At 35.7% G+C, this 21,493-nt stretch overlaps 1 protein-coding gene across 2 annotated transcripts in view; it reads left to right on the top strand.

Moving 5' to 3' along the window:
- LY75 (lymphocyte antigen 75) overlaps nucleotides 1-21,493 on the top strand; it is a 136,436-nt gene that overhangs the window by 84,115 nt on the left and 30,828 nt on the right. Inside the window, exons 29-35 of one of the 2 annotated variants that reach the window (XM_040476389.1) lie at nucleotides 1,750-1,944; nucleotides 4,228-4,454; nucleotides 5,817-5,985; nucleotides 9,298-9,447; nucleotides 11,826-11,948; nucleotides 13,653-13,820; nucleotides 15,497-17,335. In XM_040476389.1, coding sequence (XP_040332323.1) covers nucleotides 1,750-1,944; nucleotides 4,228-4,454; nucleotides 5,817-5,985; nucleotides 9,298-9,447; nucleotides 11,826-11,948; nucleotides 13,653-13,820; nucleotides 15,497-15,675 — 1,211 coding nt within the window. In that variant the 3' untranslated portion in view covers nucleotides 15,676-17,335. Of the gene's footprint in view, nucleotides 1-1,749; nucleotides 1,945-4,227; nucleotides 4,455-5,816; nucleotides 5,986-9,297; nucleotides 9,448-11,825; nucleotides 11,949-13,652; nucleotides 13,821-15,496; nucleotides 17,336-21,493 lie in introns of those variants that run through there. The other variant, XM_040476390.1, reaches the window with a different exon arrangement.

The raw sequence follows: 21,493 nt of genomic DNA, 5'->3' as shown, positions 1-21,493 counted from the left end.
CAATTCCCAGCAACTACTGATCTATTTTCAGTCTTTAGAGATTGCCTGTTCTACACATTTCATATAAATGAGATCATACAGTACATGATTCTTTTTGTGACTAGCTTGTTCTACTTAGCATTTATGCATGCAGTACTATAGTGTGTATCAGTATATCAGTCCTTTTTATGGCTGAATAATATTCTATTGTACGGATATACCATATTTATCCATTCATCAATTGATGGACATCTAGGTTCTTTTCACTTTTTTGGTTATGAATAATGTCACTATAAGCATTCATGTACAAGTTTCTGTGTAGATGTATATTTTCATTTATCTTGGGTATATACCTAGAAGAGGAATTTCTGGGTCTTTTTTTAATCCTTTGAAGAACTGACAAACTGTTCTTCTAAGCTGCTATCCCATTTTCCATACCTTCCCATTTTTTCCATACGTATGCCAACACTTCTTTTTATCTCTCTTTTTTATTGTAGCCACCCTAGTAGTTATGAAGTGGCATCTAATTGAGGTTTTTATTTCATTTCCCTGATAACTAGTAATATTAAACATAATTTCATGTGTTTACTGGCTATTTGTATATCATCTTTGGAGAATACATTATTCAGATCATTTACCCATTGTTTATTTGTTTTAATACTGTATTTTCTTAAGTTTATTTATTTATTTAGAGAGAGAGAGAGAAAGAGAGTGTGAGCAGGGGAGGGACAGGGGGGGGGGGGGAGAGAGAATCCAAATCAGGCTCCATACTGTCAGCACAGAGCTAGACTTGGGACTCAATCTCCCGAATCTTCAGAGATCATGACCTGAGCCGAAATCAAGAGACAAATACTTAACCACCTGAGCCACTCAGGCACCCCAGAACCTTTATCCATTTTTAAATTATTTGTCTTTTTTATTGTTGATCAATAAACATTCTTTATATATTCTGGATATAAGTTCCTTGTCAAATAAATGACTTGTAAATATTTTCTCCCATCACTTTATTTCTTTGAAGTAATCTCTACTCTCAATGTGGGACTCGAACTCACAATCCCAAAATCAAGAGTTGTAAGTTCTACCAACTGAGTCAGCCAGGTGCCTACCCCCCATCACTTTCTAGATAGTATAATCTGTAGCACAAAACTTTTTAATTTTAATGAAATAAAATTTATCTATTTTTTATCACTTGTGCATATCTAGAAGACTTTGCCTACCCTATGGTCATAAAGATACATGCCAATGTTTTATTCTAAGGGTTTTATAGTTTTAGCTCTTACCTTTAGGTGTATGATCTATTTTGAGTTCATTTTGTATATGATGAAAGGAAAAGGTCAAATATATATTAGATTGACATAAATGTGCACAATTGTGTATGGCTTAGGTCCGGAGAAGAGATTTCTGTCACTAGTTTTATAATATATTAATTTTTTAAATGAAATAATTATACTAATTTTCATTGCAATTAAACATATATACAGTAAAAATGAATATTTGGTTAAAAATAGTAAGCATAAAGTTATTGCAGGATGGTGAAATTATAAGTAAATTTTAATTTTTATGTTTCTAATTTGTAGTTTCCAAATTAAAAATAAACATAATTTACTGTTATAGTCAGAAAATATTTTAAAGAGATATACATAATTATATAACTTTTTAGAAAGTAGGTAAAGAAGAAAGAAAATTAGTTGAGTTTGAAATATTAACCTCATAACTCTAACTCAAATCTTGATTTAATCTCTAATTGTAGAAAAAATGTTTCTTCTCTAGATAATTCTCTCCTGTGGTCTGATAAGACCATGCTGTCATACACAAATTGGAGAGGAGGAAGACCAGATATAAAAAATGGCAATTTTTTTGCTGGCTTGAGTACTGATGGCTTCTGGGATATTCAAACCTTCAATGCTATTGAAGAAATATTTTACTATAACCAGAACAGCATTCTTGCTTGTAAAATTGAAATGGGTAAGTCTGCTAATGTAGAATTTTCACTCCATAAGGCTAATTAGCTCCGCAAGTGGGAGTCATGCAACTATATTTTTTGAGTGCCTCCTCTATTTTCAGTCCTGTGAGAGGTACTATGGAAGTTACACAGGAAGGAAAAGATACAGTTCCTGGTGTCATGGTCTTGATCTCAAGGAGTAAAATGTAGTTGGGGAGACAGCATGAAATTCTTTATCATTGTTTCATGTAGGTTACTTTTAGGTGATTTGGTACTGGCTTAAATTTGTTGGAAAGTCAAAAGGGATCAATGAAAACAAATAATGACAACAAAATGCTTTGAGAAGAAAGTAAAACTTGGTTGGGTCTTGAAGAATGGAGAAGATTTTTATAAATAAGAAAGTGTGTTTGGGTAGAGTTTTGACATTCTAGGCTGAAAATAAATTTCTCTTAAATTTGCCTAATTCCTTAAATAAATCTATTTTAAAATGCATATCAGTTTAAAATTTTTCACAGCTTAAAAACTGTTTTAAGTTTTAAGACCTCTGCTAACATCCAGGCTGACCTTCTCCCTTCATAGTACCACAGAATAACTTTCTGGAACACCATTTCCATCAACAATCTCCAGGGATTCCCTACTACCAATTACTTTGGGTCCATGTAAGCTTTTAAGACTTTCTAGAAACACTGTGTATCCTAAAATTCTAGGCTTTCTTCCAACCTTGATTTTTTCCCCCCATTCTTGGCTCAATAAGGCTCTTTTTCTGTGAGGCTGATGTCTTAATCGTCCCATGTACAGTGTATGCTTATCCTCATTTTCACCTTTACTTACGGTGTTTCATTGACAAGAAGTCTTCCACCTTTGTTTTACTTCTTTAACAAACTTTTTATTTTATAATGATTTTATGTTTATAAAAAAAGTTACAGAGACAGTACAGAGAGTTCCCATATATATCATAACCAGTATCCCCTATTGTTGACATCTTGTGTTAGTATGGTACAATTGTCACAACTAAGAAACCCAATATGATGGATTACTTATTCACTAAAGTCTATACGTTATTTAGATTTTTAACATTTTTACTTAATATCCCTTTTCTAGTCAGGATTCTATACAGGATACCATGCTAATATAGTCATCTTGTCTCCTTAGGTTTCTCTTGGCTGTAAAAACTTCTTAGACTTTTCTTGCTTTTAATGACCTTGACAGTTTTGAGGAGCACTTTTTTGGTCATGTATTTTTTTGGTCACGTTTTTTGTGGAATGTGTCTCCCTTCAGGTTGGCTGATGTTTTTCTCATGATTAAACTGGAGTTGTGGGCTTGAGGTTTAGGAAAAACCACAGAATTAAAGTGTCATTTTCATCACATCATATGAAGGGTATATGCTATCAACACGACTTCCCACTGTTGGTTTTAACCTTGATCACCTGGCTCTAGGTGTTTGTCAGCTTTCTCCACTGCAAAGTTATTCTTTTCCCCATTTCCATGCTGTACTCTTTTTAAGGAAGTCAGTATATTTAGTACATATTTACAGGCTGAAGAGTTATTCTCCACCTTCCTGAGAAGGGTGTACGTATGTAAATTATTTGGAATTCTACCGCGCAAGAGATTTTTCTGTTCTCTCCCATTTTAAAATTTATTCAGTTATTTATATCAGTATCAGTTCATGGTATATATTTTATACTTTGGGTTATAATACGATATACTACATTATTTAATATTTTATTAAAATTGTTCTAGTTTGGGCCATTGGGAGCTCTTTCACTTGGCTCCTGTGCCTCTTTCAAGTACCCTTATCACTGTGCTTTTGTTATTGTTACTATTGTAATTTTGTTACTGTTATATTATTCTTCATTTGCTTTTAGCTTTCTGATTACTTTATTTCTTTTTGGTCCTAATTCACCTCACCTAAACTCTGGAAACCTAATTTGATAAGCAGGCTTTCTGACTCTCTTAACTCAGATGAGTCTCTCCTTCTCTACTCAGGCACACATATTGAGTAGATAATTGTTTTGCCTGAATTTCAGGTATTGTTGTTTAATGTCTGCAATTAATATGTAAGTTCCTTAAATGAAAAACAATGTTTATATCTTTTTTTTAATCAACCAGGCAACTATATTATTTAAGAACCTATTATATGTGTTGTGGCAATACGAAAAATAAAGTATGCATTTTACCTCCCTTGTTAATAAGAAAAATCCAGTTTTATTTAACTTTAGAAATGGTTGCATGTCCAGTCTTACCCAAAATATATATTTTAAATTATTTAAATTTAATCACTAATACTCTTAATTTAAATATTATAGTTGACTACAAGGAAGAATATAATGCTACTCTGCCACTGTTTATTCCATATGAAGATGGTATTTATAATGTTATCCAAAAAAAGGTAACATGGTATGAAGCATTGAACATGTGTTCTCAAAGTGGAGGTTATTTGGCAAGTGTTCATGACCAAAATGGCCAGCTCTTTCTGGAAGATATCGTAAAACGTGATGGATTTCCACTATGGGTTGGGCTCTCAAGTCACGATGTAAGTCTTGTCTTGTTTTCCAGAAATTTTCCAAATGTGTTAGAAGGTTGGAAATTTGAGCATAAGATATTAATTCAGAGTATAACATCAGAGTAAGTCCTGGGACTCAATTTGCATAGCATAGTGCTTTCTTATCTTTTTACAACAGAAACTAAATAGAAAATTGTATTTGTAGAATGTAGTAGGGCAAATGGCCTGGACTGCAGCCGCCCTAGACACTGCCAGGCCATCCCAAGGGCCCAGTAGATTAATATCTCAACAACACCTCTCTGTTACCTAGTTGGGGCAGACTAATTGCAAAGCTGGGAAAAAAGAATAGCACCGAATCAGAAAAACCGGAGTTCTGGTATTAGTGGTAGGTCTTCCATTTATCTTTGGTGATCATGAGCAGGTCATTTAATCTTTGGAAGTTAATTTCTTCATTGGTAAAACTGGGGTGATAATATTGTCCTTAATATAGGATTATAGTGAGATTAACACAAAAATTTATATAAGATGTCAAATAAAATTCTTAATATTAGGACTAATATGTGTATTTTCTTCTCACTTTCATCTACAAATGAGCACTATTTGAGATAACGTTTTGGTAGTAAATACATCTTTTGTGCCACTATTTGAATCCTATTAATTAGTATATTCATGTACCTATAATAATGTCCAGTTCCTGCCCCCCCTGCAAGAAATAGGCTACTATAGAGATTAGAATTGAAAACCTAATTTAAATAATCTTTAGAACAAAATGGAGAAAATTTTAAAAAAGCATGACAAATTAGGTTTATAGAATAAAGGAAAAATCAAAAGTAATCTTCCCATATGAATTTCTTGGGAAATATTTTCCTCTTCCAAACCCCTGCTGCTTGATGGCTTCTGTAATATGAAACATGTAGCCAGAGACACAAACCACAGAACTATAAAACATAAAAAACGATATTCAGAATAATATGAAGGTTGCTAATATAAATCTGTAATTGTGACAAATGGAAGCCATTTGCACATCATTTAATTTCAAGTATTATATAAACTCATCCTTAAAAAAAATAAATAAATAAATCTAGGGACAGAGTATAGTAACTGTCTATAAATTTAAAGTCCTACTTAAATTGCACCAGAGTAAATGTCTCAAATCAATGCGTCAAAAGTAAATCCCTGATTTTACAAATAGGTCCAGACCTATAACAATTGTAAGCAAATAATTAACAATCCATTCCAATATTTCTTAAAGTATATATATTCTTCTTACTGTTCTTTTTGAACATTCTTTTGTCTGGATTCAGGTTTTCTGTATTATTTTTTTTTTAATTAAAAGCAATTCCTATGCTAAAAATGTGCTAAGCTTTTTTATCTCTATTATTCTTAAAACAGGGAAGTGAATCAAGTTTTGAATGGTCTGATGGCAGTACATTTGACTACATCCCATGGAAAGATAAAAAATCTGCTGGAAATTGTGTTGTCTTGGATCCAAAAGGAATTTGGACACATGAAAAGTGCAAGTCTGTTAGGGATGGTGCTATTTGTTATAAACCTACAAAATGTAAGACTTGATTTTGAATAACTATATTAATTAAAATATGACATTTTGTCTTGTGCACATGATAAATACTCAAAGGAATTTTTTGTAGGTTTTAAATAATGTTTATTCACACATCCTACAAAAATAAATTTGATACTTTGTGAAGAGAGATGAACATGATATACTCATTTAGGGTATGTATGTACCCAAAGACTTTCAGTTCCTCTGTCACCAGGTACATACTACTCTAGAATTTATGAATTTTGGTTCCACTTAGCAATGTTCCTCAAAGGCTGACACTGCTTTTAAAAAGGAATTTGGGGTGCTTGGGCAGCTCAGTCAGTTAAGCATCTGACTTTGGCTCAGGTCATGATCTCACAGTTCATGAGTTCAAAACCCTGTGTCGGGTTCTGTGCTGACAGCTCAGAGCCTGGAGCCTGCTTTGGATTCTGTGACTCCCTCTCTCTCTGTTCTTCCTCTGCTCATGCTGTCTCTCTCTCAGAAATAAATATAAATAAATAAAAACAGTAAAAAAGGGTTCAAAAGCACATAAATTTGGGAAATACTTCAGGTCTGATTTATCATATTGACTGCTCTGATAGTTTCTGTAGTAAAGACAGCAGTTTAACTTTGTGTAACTCAGCATTTTCCAAACTTACATGATTCTTAAAATCTAAGGAAAGAGCCCCTTCCACCAGGGTTGGGCTCATCCTGACAGGTGGAGCCTTAATGAAGAACAGAAGAGCTAAGATGCCCCCCCCCCCACCCCAGAGCTGCAGGGCCTGCTGGACAAGCCAAGAGATGGTGGCGGTGGTGGTCTCTGAAGCCTCTGGCTCTCAGCGCTTGCCATGCTTCTGTTCCAAAGAATATTCTAGAGAAGATCCAACATTTGGAATTAAACAGATTCAGGCAGAAGAAAATGTGAAAACCTTATTTAGAGAAGCAAGTGAATACAAGAAAGGGAGAATGATATCAAGAATGAGAAATAAATGGATGATCAAAACCTGACATCCCAGGTGTTAGGTACAGAAAATGAATGTAATGTTTTAGAAAAACAATGAGGATACATGAGAAAATGGAAAGGACATCTGTGTTAGCTAAACAGACTTTATAGGATCAAGTTGAATGACATGAACAAACAAATTCAGTGCCATATTGGGTTGAATAGTGCCCCCCCCCCCCCATATTCACATCCACCCAGTCTTAGAATGCAACCTTATTTAGAAATAGCCTTTGCACGGGGCACCTGGGTGGCTCAGTCGGTTAAGTGTCAACTTTGGATCTTGTCATGATCTCACACAGTTCGTGAGTTTGAGCCCCGTGTCAGGTTCTGTGCTGACAGCTCAGAGCCTGGAGCCTGCTTCAGATTCTGTGCTTCCCTCTCCCTCTCTCTCTCTCTGCTCCTCCCCTGCTCACACTCGTGTCTCTCAAGAATAAATAAACACTAAAAAAAATTATTAAAAAAATAAATTAAAAAATCGATTCAAGGGGCACCTGGGTGGCTCAGTCGGTTGAGCATCCGACTTCAGCTCAGGTCATGATCTCACAGTCTATGAGTTTGAGCCCCGTGTCAGGCTCTGTGCTGACAGCTCAGAGCTTGGAGCCTGCTTCGGATTCTGTGTCTCCCTCTCTCTCTGCCTGGCTCACGCTCTGTCTCTTTCTCTCTCAAAAATAAATAAATGTTAAAAAAATAAAAAAATAATAAAAAAAAGAAGTAGCCTTTGCAGATTAATTAGTTAAGATGAGGTAATGCTTGATAAGGATGGGCCCTAAATCCAATGACTGGTGCCCTTATAAGAGGAGAGAAGCAGACAGACCGAGAAGGCCATTTGATGATGGAAGCAGAAATTGCAGTGATGCAGCTACAAGCTAAAGATTGCCAGCAACCACCAGAAGCTGGGAGTTCTGACTCTCCTTCAGAGCCTCCAGAAAGTACCAACCCTGCTGACACTCATTTTTAGACTAGACTCCAGAACTGTGAGAGAAGAAATTTCTGTTGTTTTAAACCAAGTTTGTGGTAATTTATTATGGCAGCCCTGGGAAACTAGTACAAGAGCAAACATTAAAAACTGAATCCTCAAAAAACAAAAAAAGGAAAATAACAAGTGTTGGCAAGGATGTGGAGAAATTGGAGCCCTAGTACACTGCTTGTGGGAATAAAACATTGTGTGTAGCCACTGTGGAAAATGGTATGGAGATTTCTCAAAATTTTTAAATAAAATTACCATAGGATCCAGCAGTTCCACTTCTGGGTATATACTCAAGAGAAATGAAAGCAGGGACTGGAACAGATATTTGTACAACCCTGTTCACAAGCGTCATTATTCACAATGGCCAAAAGGTGGAAGCAGCCCAAGTTGTCCATTGACAGATGAATGCATAAGCAAAATGTGGTATATACATTTTGTGGAATATTAGTCAGCATTAAAAAAGCAGGAAATTCTAACACATAATACAACATGCATGGATGAATCTTGAGGATATTATTCCAAGTGAAATAAGTCAGACACAAAAGGACAAATGCCATATGACTTGAATTGTATGAGGTACCTGGAGTTGTCAAATTCATAGAATCAGAAAGTACAATGGTAGTTTCTGGGGGCAGGCAGGAATGGGGAGTTATTATTTAATGGGTACAGAAGCCATACTTAGACTTTTTGTTTGAGACAGATTTTGCTGTGCAGATACACTGCACTGTGTAAACAAATTACCAAATTTTCACTTGTAGATGTGATTTTTAAAAGTAGTTCTTTACATGGCAAGGTAAAACTAGTTATATATTACCAAGATAAAAAGAATTCAAAGAAAGAATTTTAATTGTTTCAAAGTAGTTACAGGCCTACTCAGCCAGCCTGTCTTTGCTTCTTTTCTTATTCTGTCTCTCCAATTGTTTTTACATTAAGCTAATTGCATCTTAGAAAGCTAAATAGTTTCTTCTATTTTCTAAGTTAAAAATGGTATTCCAAAAAAGCTAATTAGAATGTGTATTCTTAGGGGTGCCTGGATGGCTCAGTCTGTTGAGTGTCCAACTTCAGCTTAGGTCATGATCCCAAGGTTCATGAGTTCGAGCCCCGCATCAGGCTAGCTGCTGTCAACATGGAGCGTGCTTTGGGCTCTCTGCCCCTATTCTGCTTGTGCTCTCTCTCAAAAATAAACAAACACTTAAAACAATGTATACTGTTAGAGTATGAGCTGTAGCTTTCTCTGGTGTGTGTATTGAGTTGAATGCTTTCTTACTCACAGGCACCACAGTTTCAAACAGGGTTTAGTGAGATTTTAAAAGCCAATCATTTTGTCTGTGCGTGTTTACAGTCATGTCTAACATTTTTATAGCTAAAGAGGTGTCTTCTCATACCTACTCATCAAGATGTCCAGCAGTGAAAGGGAACGAATCACAGTGGATCCAGTATAGGGACCACTGTTACGCGTCCAACCAGGCATTGCACAGTTTCTTGGAAGCTGAACAGTTTTGTTCAAAACTTGGTGAGTTAAAGTCTGTTGATTTTCTTGGACTCAATAATTTAATCATTGGAATTTTTCCCAAGGATGTAATGATTATATTTTTTAAAATATTTTTAAAACACTCTATATCTATAATGGCATTTTATAACCGAATTGCCCAGTGGTGGGGAAATAGTTGAGTATTTTATGAAGTATGAGTTAAGTGGAACATTGGAATAGCCATAAAAAGTGACCAATGTAAGAATAAGTACATGGAAAATAAAAGTAAGTGGGAAGAAGTAGAATAAAAAATTTCTATGTGAAAAAAAATGTTTAAAAAAAAAAAAAAAAGGGGCGCCTGGGTGGCGCAGTCGGTTAAGCGTCCGACTTCAGCCAGGTCACGATCTCGCGGTCCGTGAGTTCGAGCCCCGCGTCGGGCTCTGGGCTGATGGCTCAGAGCCTGGAGCCTGCTTCCGATTCTGTGTCTCCCTCTCTCTCTGCCCCTCGCCCGTTCATGCTCTGTCTCTCTCTGTCCCAAAAATAAATAAACGTTGAAAAAAAAAATGTTTTAAAAAAAAAAATTTCTATGTGAATTATTATGTGAAAATAAGGACAAATGAAATGGTTTTAAATATAGTTAGATATGCTTAGATGAAGGGATTAAAGGCAATTTTTTTTTGAAGTTGGTTAAGTACTAAATACAAATTACAGATTTTCCCACTACTTAGTTATAAATAAGTAAGCTTATCACTGACCAGGGTAACAAAATCAAGGAAGCATGGGTTGTTCATCCATCCTGCAATAGAAATGGCCCATATCCTCTGAACATCATAAGGAACAGGACTTTTTGTCTTCAAATTTAACTATTTTAGAAAGAACAGCAATAATTGGATCTCTCCCATAATAAATTTACTCTATAGTCAAACTGTGAAATGACTTCTGGGGAGACCACTGAGAGTATTTCAAAGACCTGCATCCTTGGGTAGCAGTTTAGCCAGACTGGTGGCATATCTCTCATTTATTTTGCTAACTGTTGTGGAGTCATTTGCCTGATTTAAAAATCTCCTTGTTACTGCTTGACTACATGATGGAAACTTTTGTGTGGGAACTCCTCTGTGGTGTATGTGTATACACACACACACACACACACACACACACACACACACGATGGGAACTATTGTGAACTATGTATGTGTTCTGAAAGTGAGAAGCCTCTTGCTCCTACAGGAGAAAATAGGAAGGGTTACTGTCATTGTAGTGTGGGAGTTAAGTACTTAAGCCTTGGAGGCAGACAGGTCTAAGTTTTAAATCCTACTCCCATACTTATTAGCTGAGTGATACTATAGAAGTTACATAATTGCTTCTCTTTTCTCATCTGAACAGTGAGAATGAAAATAGTACTTATTTCAAAGGTTGCGTTGTTGTAGGAATGAATGAAATGAGATAATATATGCAAATGTAGCACCGTGCCCTGCAAATAGTGAGCAAATTATTCTTATTATTAGAAAATATTGAGATTGTCTCTCTAAATTGATAACTGGCTAGCTGTATAAACCTGAATGATTGATCTCCTTGAGGCTCAATTTCCTCATCTGTAAAATAGTGTATCTTCCCTACAGGATTATGTAATATTAAACAAGCATGTGCATACTGTGGTCTTCTATAAAGGAGTAAAGACTTGCCTTTGCCATTCTCCCAGTATCACCACCACGAAAGAAATGCTTTAGTTCAAGTGTAGATAGGCTTGTCACTGTTGGAGAGGTGATTCTACTTAGGATTTATTTCCAAGTCTAGTTATTATTTTATTTTAATCCCTTGCTTGATGATGGTGATAATACTATTTTCTCTGTGGGTTTAGGGCAATTTATCAAACTTCAAGAGTATTCAGTTCCATATTATATTTGGGAACATATAATGGGCATAACCAAGTTCATTTATGTATAAAATAATATTAAAGGAAACGCTAATGCTCCTCAATATCCCAAACCTGTTTGCTTTTATTTTCATTTTAATAGAAGCGAATTTAAAGCTGAGCTATTATATGGAGAGTATGCTGATATGTCTTTTTACAATCACATACCCCACTTCTTCTAACTAGCTGTTCATATACAAAGGTCTCATTGGTAGGCAGTCCCAAGGTCAAATAATATTATCAGGTAAACATTTTAAAGAAACATAACATTTCTCTAAATAAAGTTTCAATCTAGAAATATGTCTAACTTTTTTGGGGATCTATTAATGCTATTCTTTTAAAAATATGACACAAATATCAGATTTAAAAAGTATTCTCTATGTAAAGCTTGAATTTCTCAATGATCTTTATCAAGATTGATTTTTTTTCTCAAATGGCTGTTTGAAAATAAGCCATTTCCCTAGTTTGCATAAAGCTCATTAGTTTAGGATTTGTTTTCCTTCAACAGATCATTCTGCAACTATTGTTACCATAGAGGATGAAGATGAGAATAAATTTGTGAGCAGACTGATGAGGGAAAATAATAATATTACCATGAGAGTTTGGCTCGGATTATCTCAACATTCTACTGGTAAGTGACATATTTGTGTGGACAGTGTGCAAAGAGAGTTCCAATTTGTCCTAAATACCAAGTCAGCCTTGCTAAAGAATGTCAAGTGGTGGTTAATTCAAATGCTTCTTATTGATGAATAAGCTAGGTCTGCTGGCTGTTTTGGACATTTATAAAATCCTAATGAATATTCAAGTGATTTATTAGTACCTATGGAAAATACTAATGAAATAGAAAGGCAGATTAAATCAACTGGGGTGTTCTAGATGCTTAAGGTACTTGGATCAATAGCATATTTTTTCTCCTACAACGATATTTGTGCCCCCCATGTCCCACAAAGAACCCATGACTTACTTTCCTTAGAGTTCTAGTGTCTATCAGTCGTATTTTTATAGCTTATAACTCTGTTATTCAGAAAGTTCTCTTCTTATTGTTCTCTTCCGTCTTGAAATATTTTTACCATAGAGAATAATTAATTCTTTTAAAAAAATTTAAAATTGGGGCGCCTGGGTGGCTCAGTCAGTTAAGCGTCTGACTCTCGGTTTTGGCTCAGATCATGATCTCACGGTATCGCATTAGGCTCTGCACTGACAGTGCAGAACCTGCTTAGTATTCTCTCTCTCCCTCTTTCTGTCCCTTCCCTACTCACACTGCCTCTGTAATTTTTTTTAAGTTTGTTTATTTGTTGAGAGACTGAGAGACAGAGAGACAGAGCACAAGCAGGGGAGGGGCAGAGAGAGAGGGAGACACAGAATCTGAAGCAGGCTCCAGGCTCTTAGCTGTCAGCATAGAGCCAGAGGTGGGCTCCAACTCACTAACAGGAACTGTGAGATCATGACCCCAGCCGAAGTTGGACGCTTAACCTACTGAGACACCCAGGCATCCCAAGAGAATAATTAATTCTTAATGATGATTTTGTCTTTCAAACCAGCTTAGTAAAATTGCACAGAATTAAAAAAGATTTGTGGAAGAATTTCTCAAGGAATAATGGATTAATCCAAGCAGTAATGGGTTAAAAAAGATTTTAGTGAATTTGAAATGGATAAAGAATGAAGAGTACAGATTCAATAGAAGAATAGGAAGTGTGTTTCACATTTTATGCAAAGTTGAATTCTAAATAATTGAAATACATGTGAATTCCAAAATATTAAGCACTTGTCAAAATGAATGGATTCAAAGTTGGCCATCTAAATGAGTTCTAAATTGTGTTTACACTATCACCACAAGGTGGTGCTACCTCAGCTGGAAAATAAAAATGGAGTCCTGGTGGGGAGACCCTCCTGGACCCTCTAGACCCTTCTTCCCCCAGCACATCTTTAATGATACGAGTTTTTTAGTAGGAGGTAAGGTTGCTGATGGAGATGCAGGTCTTTAGAAATCTATCCCTTCCACAATGAATGTGCAAGCATTCTACTTTTTAATCAAAACACCACATTTTGTATCAGTGCTAATAGAACTTTCCGCAAAGATGGAAATGTTCTATATCTGTGCTGTGTAACAGAGTATAGTCACTAGCCATATATGGCTATGGAGCACTTGAAATGTGACAAGTGCAACTGAAGGACTGATTTTTTTTTAAATATTTTCATTTAAAAAAATTTTTCATTTTTAATAAGTTTCATTTTCAACAGTGGCATAGCATAGTTCTATGTAAATGAGTTATACGAGCCACATGCCTTTCTACCTTAGAAATTTAGAGACAATAAACTTAATTTCTTTCTTTAGATCAGTCTTGGAATTGGTTGGATGGATCAAAAGTGACATTTGTCAAATGGGCAAATAAAATTAAGAATGGTGATGGAAAATGTAGCATTTTGTTAGCTTCAAATGAAACTTGGATAAAAGTTGAATGTTCACATGGCTATGGAAGGGTTGTCTGCAAAGCTCCTCTGGGTAAGTATGGAACCTGCCCTTAAGGAATATTTTTGCAGAACAGGTCAGGAAGTAAATGTACAACTCAATTATGTGCAATGTTTTGCACTTGCCTCCTGAAGTCCTTATTTAGTCCTTAAAGGATAACCAAAAAAATTGCTTAAGCTACACAGATGCTTTCCCTCAGAAAAATATATTGTAAGAGATAATAAATACCAAGATGTCTAAGACTCCCAGGTGAAACCACAAACAGCCTAAACTTTGTGTAATTATTTCCTAAGAAAAATAGAAGCTGCCAGAATATTAGGGAGCTCATTTCTTTGAATATGTTCTTAAGATATATTTGATTCTGTCGGTCAGATATGTGAAAGGTCAAGCTTGCTTCCTTTCTCCTCATTCCCATAAAACTCATGATTAGCTTAGCAACAGTGCAAAATCCATTTAATTACTTAAAATTTCCTGGAAGGAACATCTGTAGAAAGTCATAATTCAAACTTAGGTTTCATCCTGAATTGATGCATAGAATAACCAGAAAAAAATCTTACCTTAATTTCATTTCTAGAGAAAGGAGCTCTAAGTTTTTCATGGCAACATTTTTAAAGATTTAGCATAAAAGCGTCCTTTTGGTGAATAAATATTGAAAATAAATCGCCAGTACTAAGTGATTGGTATCTATATATTCATGCATTGATTCAGCAAATATTTGGAGTGTCTACTGTATGCTGGGTTTTGTGTGCTGGGTATGGGGATGGCTACACTAGATTAGGTTATCAGGGAAGATGTCTAAGAGTAGGAGACACTGAAGCTGAGATTTGAAAGGCCAGCCAAACAAAGATCGGGGGGAAAGGCACGCCAGGGAGAGGTACCAGATGGAGCAAAAAGCCTCAAGCAGAACAAGCTTGACAAGTGCTCAAGGAAGAGCTGAAAGGTAGGCACGTACCAGCCACCTAGGGCTCTGGAAGCCAGGCTGAAGAGTTCAGGTTCTATGCTGAGTGAAATGGAAAACAACTGGAAGATTATGGGGGGAGCCCAGGAGCAGGCTTAGGGTGATGTAAGCCGAGAGTTCTGATTTGGCATTTTGGACTGTCCATATGGAGATGAGATATTCATATGGAATGTCTAGCATGCAGTTGGACATATGAAAGAGAAGGGAGGTCAGCTTAGAGATGATGTTTAAAACAAGGGGACAGAATGAGTCCATCTGTGCAGCATGTAGAGAAGGGGCCTGGGAGAGCATTTGAAATTGAATAGCTAGTAGCTAAATGAAGTCATCCTAAAGTCGTAAATTTGCTTTAAAGCAAATAACACTTTATTTGGCACTGGGTGAGTCAAACACAAAAATTTACAACTTATAGCAATTTGCTATCAAAGTAAGGTAACATACTGGGAGTAATGTTCTCAGAAAGGATGATGAGGAGGGAAAGTGAGAATAATGATAATGCTCTAAGTTCTTTAGAAGAAAATTGCTAAAACAATGAATAGGATTTGAATGAAAAGGAAGACAGTTAAATCTGTAAAGAAAATACTTGAGTGTTTGATGATGACTTTGAATTCTGTGTTAATGCTATGAAACAATCAAGTACTTATTGTGTCTAATTCGTACAGAGTTTACAATGTGACACACAGCCTAATGTATTAGATCAATAATGATCGCTTTTATATTCTCTCCTCCAATGTCAAACCTTTCCGTATTCTAGGCTCTGATTACCGAGGAATAACTATCACATTTGCTGTGCTAAGTGTCTTAGCTCTCATCAGTGCACTGATTTGGTTCCTCTTCCAAAGGAACCGTTTGCACTGGGCAGTCTTCTCTTCAGTTCGATATGAACAAGGAATGAATGAAGATGAGATTATGCTTCCCACTTTCCATGAGTAAATTCTTCTAAAAGTTTGTTAATTTGCACTAACATGTTAAGGAAAATGAGCCTTCTCAGATTTTCCCAGTGTCAGTATTTACTCTGTTCTAAAGTAGAAGTCATTAGTACTTTTTCAGTTGTTTAATTGCAGTCCTAGTATCTACAGTGAATTATCCACGAAATGCCATGTTTAAAACTTTACTTAATAGAATGGAAAAGAGCCAAAGCTGGGACTAAAGTCCAAGTTATTTGTAGGGTAATAAATTTCATGTGCATTTTCTCTGTAAGAATGTAGTTAGTAACTAGGATATGTATATTTTAATGGTATTTTAACTTAAAATTGGCATGTTAATAAGTCACAAGTCTACCTTTTTGCTTTTAAAAATATCCAGCCTAGGGGTGCTTGGCTGGCTCAGTCAGTAGAGCATGCAACTCTTGATCTCAGGGTTGTGAGTTCAAGCCCCACATTGGGTATGGAGCCTACTAAAAAAAAAAAAAAATCTAGCCTAATGCAAAATTTGTACCTCAAGGTAAAAACATAACTGTAAATAATATCAACATTGTTTTAAAATAGTCATTTGTAGCATTTAGGAGAAATTATTAAGAAGATATGCTTACTTTTTTATACAGCAAAATAATGCTCTTGGCAAGATGCTTCTTATACTATTCCAAACATATTTCATACTAAAATTGATTAAATGCAAATATTTTGTTTTGTCATAGTTATTCATAAAATGATGGCTTTTAAAGAAGATTTAATACTTAACATTTTTCTAAAGTATACGGGAACATTGTTTTTAGATTGATTTAGGTATACTGTAGCAGTGTGGTTTTTGTCTTTTCTTATGTACAATATTTAACTCTTTCCCTCTTAAAGGGAATCAGCTAAGGATAAAAATTCTTGAAAATTTTGCAATTTTTATGCTTTATGTGACATGTCAAATTTTGACTAAGAAGTTTGTGTTACTTTAATGCCTTTTTCTGTGAGCTAAAGAGAAAAGGTGTCTATGTATACAAGAAATTGTGTATCTTGCATTTGTGAAACTGAAAATTTTATAATGAAACTCTAAACTTTGTGATTACTACTATTTTAAGTGATGAATAATTAAGGAAACACTGTTTGGTGGTTATCACTTTAAGTTTACCACCTAGAATATATTTTGAATGATAGTTTCCACTGAACATGGTGAATGTTTTATTCAGTGTTTATATTTATACTTTAGAATATTTTTGTATAATATCCATAGATTTATTTTAAAATTTTAGAGTGTTTGTACTATGATAAACTTATAAATAATTTTCAAAAGACAGTTTTAGTATAGTCTAAAGTATAGTATGGTTGTCCTGAAATATCTTTTACTGAATTTGTTAGACTAGGTCCTCTTACCCTGTGATCTGTACAATTTTAGTTGTTAAAGATTTTCTTCAAAGAACTAAACCAACTTGATGTGAAAACACAGCTATATATAGTAGCGATGCTATAATAAACTTGTTTCATTTTTTTGGTGAAAGTGTTGATCCTTGTTGAAAAAATGTATCTCAAAACCATCTCTAGATTGGGTTTTATTATGTGAGGCATGTAGTATAAGAAAAGGTAAATATACAGCTGTTGTAATGTGAGGTATCCTTAAGATTTTGTGTACATTTTTTAAAGAATAAATATCATCCTGTATCTCTGAATGTTTGATTTGAGTCTCTTTTTCAGATGCCATTGACTCAGCAGTTCTCAGGAAGTCTTTTAACTATTAGATCAGCAGAAATTCCATCTACGATCCACTCTTACTTCTCATAGTGCTCCCTCAGGAGATTCTCCCCTACCTCCCAGCCCAAGGCATTCATCAGCCACTTCTAAGTCAGTAGATTACATATCAAGTTCCAGGCTCGTATTTCTAACTCCCACTGGATAATCTACATGAAAGTCCTTCTCAGCATGACCACAACTGCCCATATGGTGTTCACTTCCTCATTTGACCAGATGCAGATGGATCAATAGAAATGAAGACAGCCTTTTCCAGTCTTCCCTAGCTAATCCAACCCTCACATGCGGTCTGACAAAATTGATCTCTTGAAACCGGGTACCTAAAAAAGCAAGTAGATAAACCTAATGATCAGGTACAGGGGACAAATGTGGAAGTGATACCACTGATCATCCTCTTTTTCGTCCTTTCTCCCCACACACAGCATGTTCCCCTCCCGGATCCTGGGGCAGGATGTTGCCATTATCTGGCAGTTGTCTTCTGCAAATGACTACCATAATGTTGGTAACCCCAAATCCTCAAGCCACTGCTAAATTTATGCTACGGAAAGAGATTCACATTCCTTTATCTTAGGTTCATTTAATCCTAAAGCCCTCTTGGGGAAGTGAAGACTTAATTGTTATTAGTTCAATAATTTTATCTTGTTTAAGAAAACAAATTTTAGCTAGATGTCAAAGACTTATTTTGACTAGACCTCATCATCCATACAAAGTCACCTCTAATTCCCTGCATGTTCTAAATTAAAATGTTCTTACAATTATCTACATTTCAGCAAATTTAGTATATGTGTATTTCTCTTTTTTTTCCAAGCTAAATTAATCAGAAGCAGAAGTTTGAAATTTTTTTTCCATTTCCCCTAAGTTTTCGTATATTCTCTTTCAATCAATATGAAAACACTACACTCCTTTTCCTCCAAGCTAGAAATCCAGAATTCATCCTCCAATCATCTCTTTCTCATCTCCCTAATTCAACAATTCAGTCAGTTTTATCTCAGGCTTCTCACAGAGTGGCTGTCTCCATTATCAGCTCTTTCAATTCAGGCCTTTATAATTTTTTTTTTTTTCTCCCCGGAGTGTTTGCACCAGCCTCTTCGCTGGTCTTCCTCATCAACCTTTCCTCTTCATCCCATTTTCCCCACTCCTGAGCCTACAGGAGCTGAAATACAGAGGAGGACTCCCTCTGTGTTTTGGTCTAAAATTATCTAGGCCTCCTACCTATCTCAGGCCAAAAGGGATCTCAGCAATGCCCAGCCCAGGGACCTTCCCCAGGAACCTTATGTGGACTGACAGTCTGGGAAGCCCTAGGGTGTAAGTTCACTGGCCAAGTTCACCCTTTTAATGCAATGTAACATCAAGTCAATCCAAACCCATTTCCTCTTTCTATGGGCTTAGACCTGCCCTTCTCCATCTTCCCCAAGATCTTCTCCCAGGACTCCATCTCTCTTCCAATTGCTAAGCAATAGAGAAACAAATTCAGATAAAACTGGACTCCAGAAATTAGGAAAACACTGGTGATCTAAGCCAGTGGAAATGTAGCAGAGTGGAGCCAGAATCCAGAGTGAGCTGCAAAGTGAAAGGGAAATTAGAAAATGGGGAACGTGAGATTCTGAAAAGTATGGTGGAAAAGGAAAGGAGAGGGAGAAGGTGGGTTGAAGGTTTTTTTTTCCAAAGAAGGAGGGAAAGAGGTTCACAGGTTAGAAACTGAGAGGAACAAAGCAAAACAAATCGAAAGATCCACAAAGAGTGGGCAGAGAGAAATTAGTGATGCAGGGAAGAGAGATGGAGTCATAGGAGAAGATCTTGGGGAAGATGGAGAAGGGCAGGTCGAAACCCACAGAAAAAGGAACCGGGTTTGGATGGGACAGAGAAGACTGCCGTCCTCTCTGAGGCCACACAAGGAAGACCTGTGTGGAAGAGAAAGGGAGAGCAGGAAAGTATTTGAAAATTTTTGTCTAGACCTGATGGCCCCCCTTTCTCTATGGAGTAGAAGGCAAGATCTTCTACTGAGAAACATGAGTAGCAAATCGGGTCTCAGTTTGAAGAGTGTTAATAAAACATTTTGCAATACCCGATTAGAGGAATGGGGGAGGACAATGACCGAGACAAATAAAAGGATCATAGAAAAGGCATACAGGACCCAGATAAAATTAAAAGCCATGTATTTGTACTGATGACAACCAGGAAAATTGATCGATTTCCTCTACCTGTCCTCAGTTACCTCACTAAAGTTGAGGAACAGGAGCCTGTTTAGAAGAAAGAAGAGGACCCATCCACAAAAAATTAAAAATAGGATTACCAGAGGCACCTGGCTGGCTCAGTCAGTAGAGCATGAGACTCTTGATCTTGTGGCCATGAGTTCAAGTCCCACATTGGGTGTAGAGCTTACTTAAAAAAAAAAAAAAAAAGAAAAGAAAGAAATAAAGAGAAGAAAAAAAGAAAAGAAAAGAAAAGAAAAGAAAAAATATATATAATTATCATATGATCCAGCAATCCCACTTCTGGGTGTATATTCAAAGGAAATGAGAACAAGATCTTGAGGGGATATCTGTACTCCCCTGTTCACTGCAGGATTATTTACAATAGCCAAGATATAGAAAGAACCTAGTTATTTGTCAATAAATGAATGGATAAAATAAATTATGTATAGATACCTGTATCACACATACACACATAGTGGAATATTATTTAACCATGAGAAAGAAGGAAACTGCCATTTGTGATAACATGGATAAAACTTGACATTATGCTGAGTGAAATAAGTCAGCATCACAAGCAAAAAAAAATATATTTTTTTCTTTTTTTAAGAAAAATATGTATAATTATATATGGCAATGGATGTTAAGTAAACTTACTATGGTGATCATTTCATGACATATACAAATATAGAATCATTATGTTATACATCTGAAATTAATATAATGTTATATGTCAATTTATATCTCAATACAAAAACAAAAAAGTAAGACAGAAAGACAAATGCTGTATGATGTCACTTATATATGAAATAAAAAATAGCTGAACTCATAGAAACAGCAGAGTTGTGGTTACCAGGGGCTTGAGGGTAGAAGAAATGGGGAGATGTTGGACAAAGGACAAAAACTTCTAGTTATAAGATTAGTAAGTTCAGAAGGTCTAATGTACAGCATAGTGATTACAGCTACTAATACTGTATTATATATTTAAGGTTCTTAATGTCTTTTAATGACCTGATAGTTCATTTCTTTTTAGTGCTGAATAATATTCCATTGTATTAATGTACCACAGTTTGTTCATCACCTATGGGAAGACATCTTGTTTGCTTTCAGGTTTTGGCAATTGTGAATAAAGCTGCTATAAACATACGTATCCAACTTTTTGTGTGTATGCAAGTTTTCAACTTGTTCAGGCAAATACCAAGAAGCACAATTGTTGCATTGTATGGTAAGGATGGATATAAATAGTTCTGTTAAGAAGCTGCCAAACCGTCTTCCGAGTGGTTGTACCATTTTGTATTCCCACCAGCAATGATTCAGAGTTCCTCTTGCTCCTCATGTTCTTCAACAGTTGTTGTCAGTGTTTTGGATTTTAGCCATTCTAATAGGTGTATGGTGGTATCTCATTTTTATTTTAATTTGCAATTCTTTAGTGACCTATGATGTCGAGTGCTTTCGTATGCTTTTTACCATCTGTAAATCTTCTTTGGTGAAATGTCTACTCAGACCATTGGTACACTTGTAAATTGAGTTGTTTGTGTTTTTATTGTTGAATTTAGACTTGACTTTAAATTCAGCGTTTCACTGAAGACATGAGACTATGTCTGGGGTTTAAACAGTCTTACTTGGCTCTTGTTTGTGCTTTGTGTTATCTGGTTCTAGATGCCTCGCCAGTCAGTTCATAGCTGCTTAGATTATACTTACAGCAAGCACAGTTTTTTTGTTTTTGTTTTTTTTCCTTTAAAAAGAGAAATTTATTGTCTCACAGTTCTCGAGGCTAGAAGTTTGAGATCAAGGTATGGGCAGCGTTCCTTCCTTTCAGGGGCTGTGCAAATATAGTTTAAAGTCCCCAATCCCTGAAGCTGATAACAGATGAAAGTTGTCTGAGAG

The sequence above is a fragment of the Herpailurus yagouaroundi genome, unplaced genomic scaffold (assembly GCF_014898765.1).
Source record: "Herpailurus yagouaroundi ecotype Mexico unplaced genomic scaffold, PumYag 140, whole genome shotgun sequence".
NCBI classification, from domain to species: Eukaryota; Metazoa; Chordata; class Mammalia; order Carnivora; family Felidae; genus Herpailurus; species Herpailurus yagouaroundi.
This window is presented reverse-complemented; position numbering and strand designations above follow the sequence as displayed.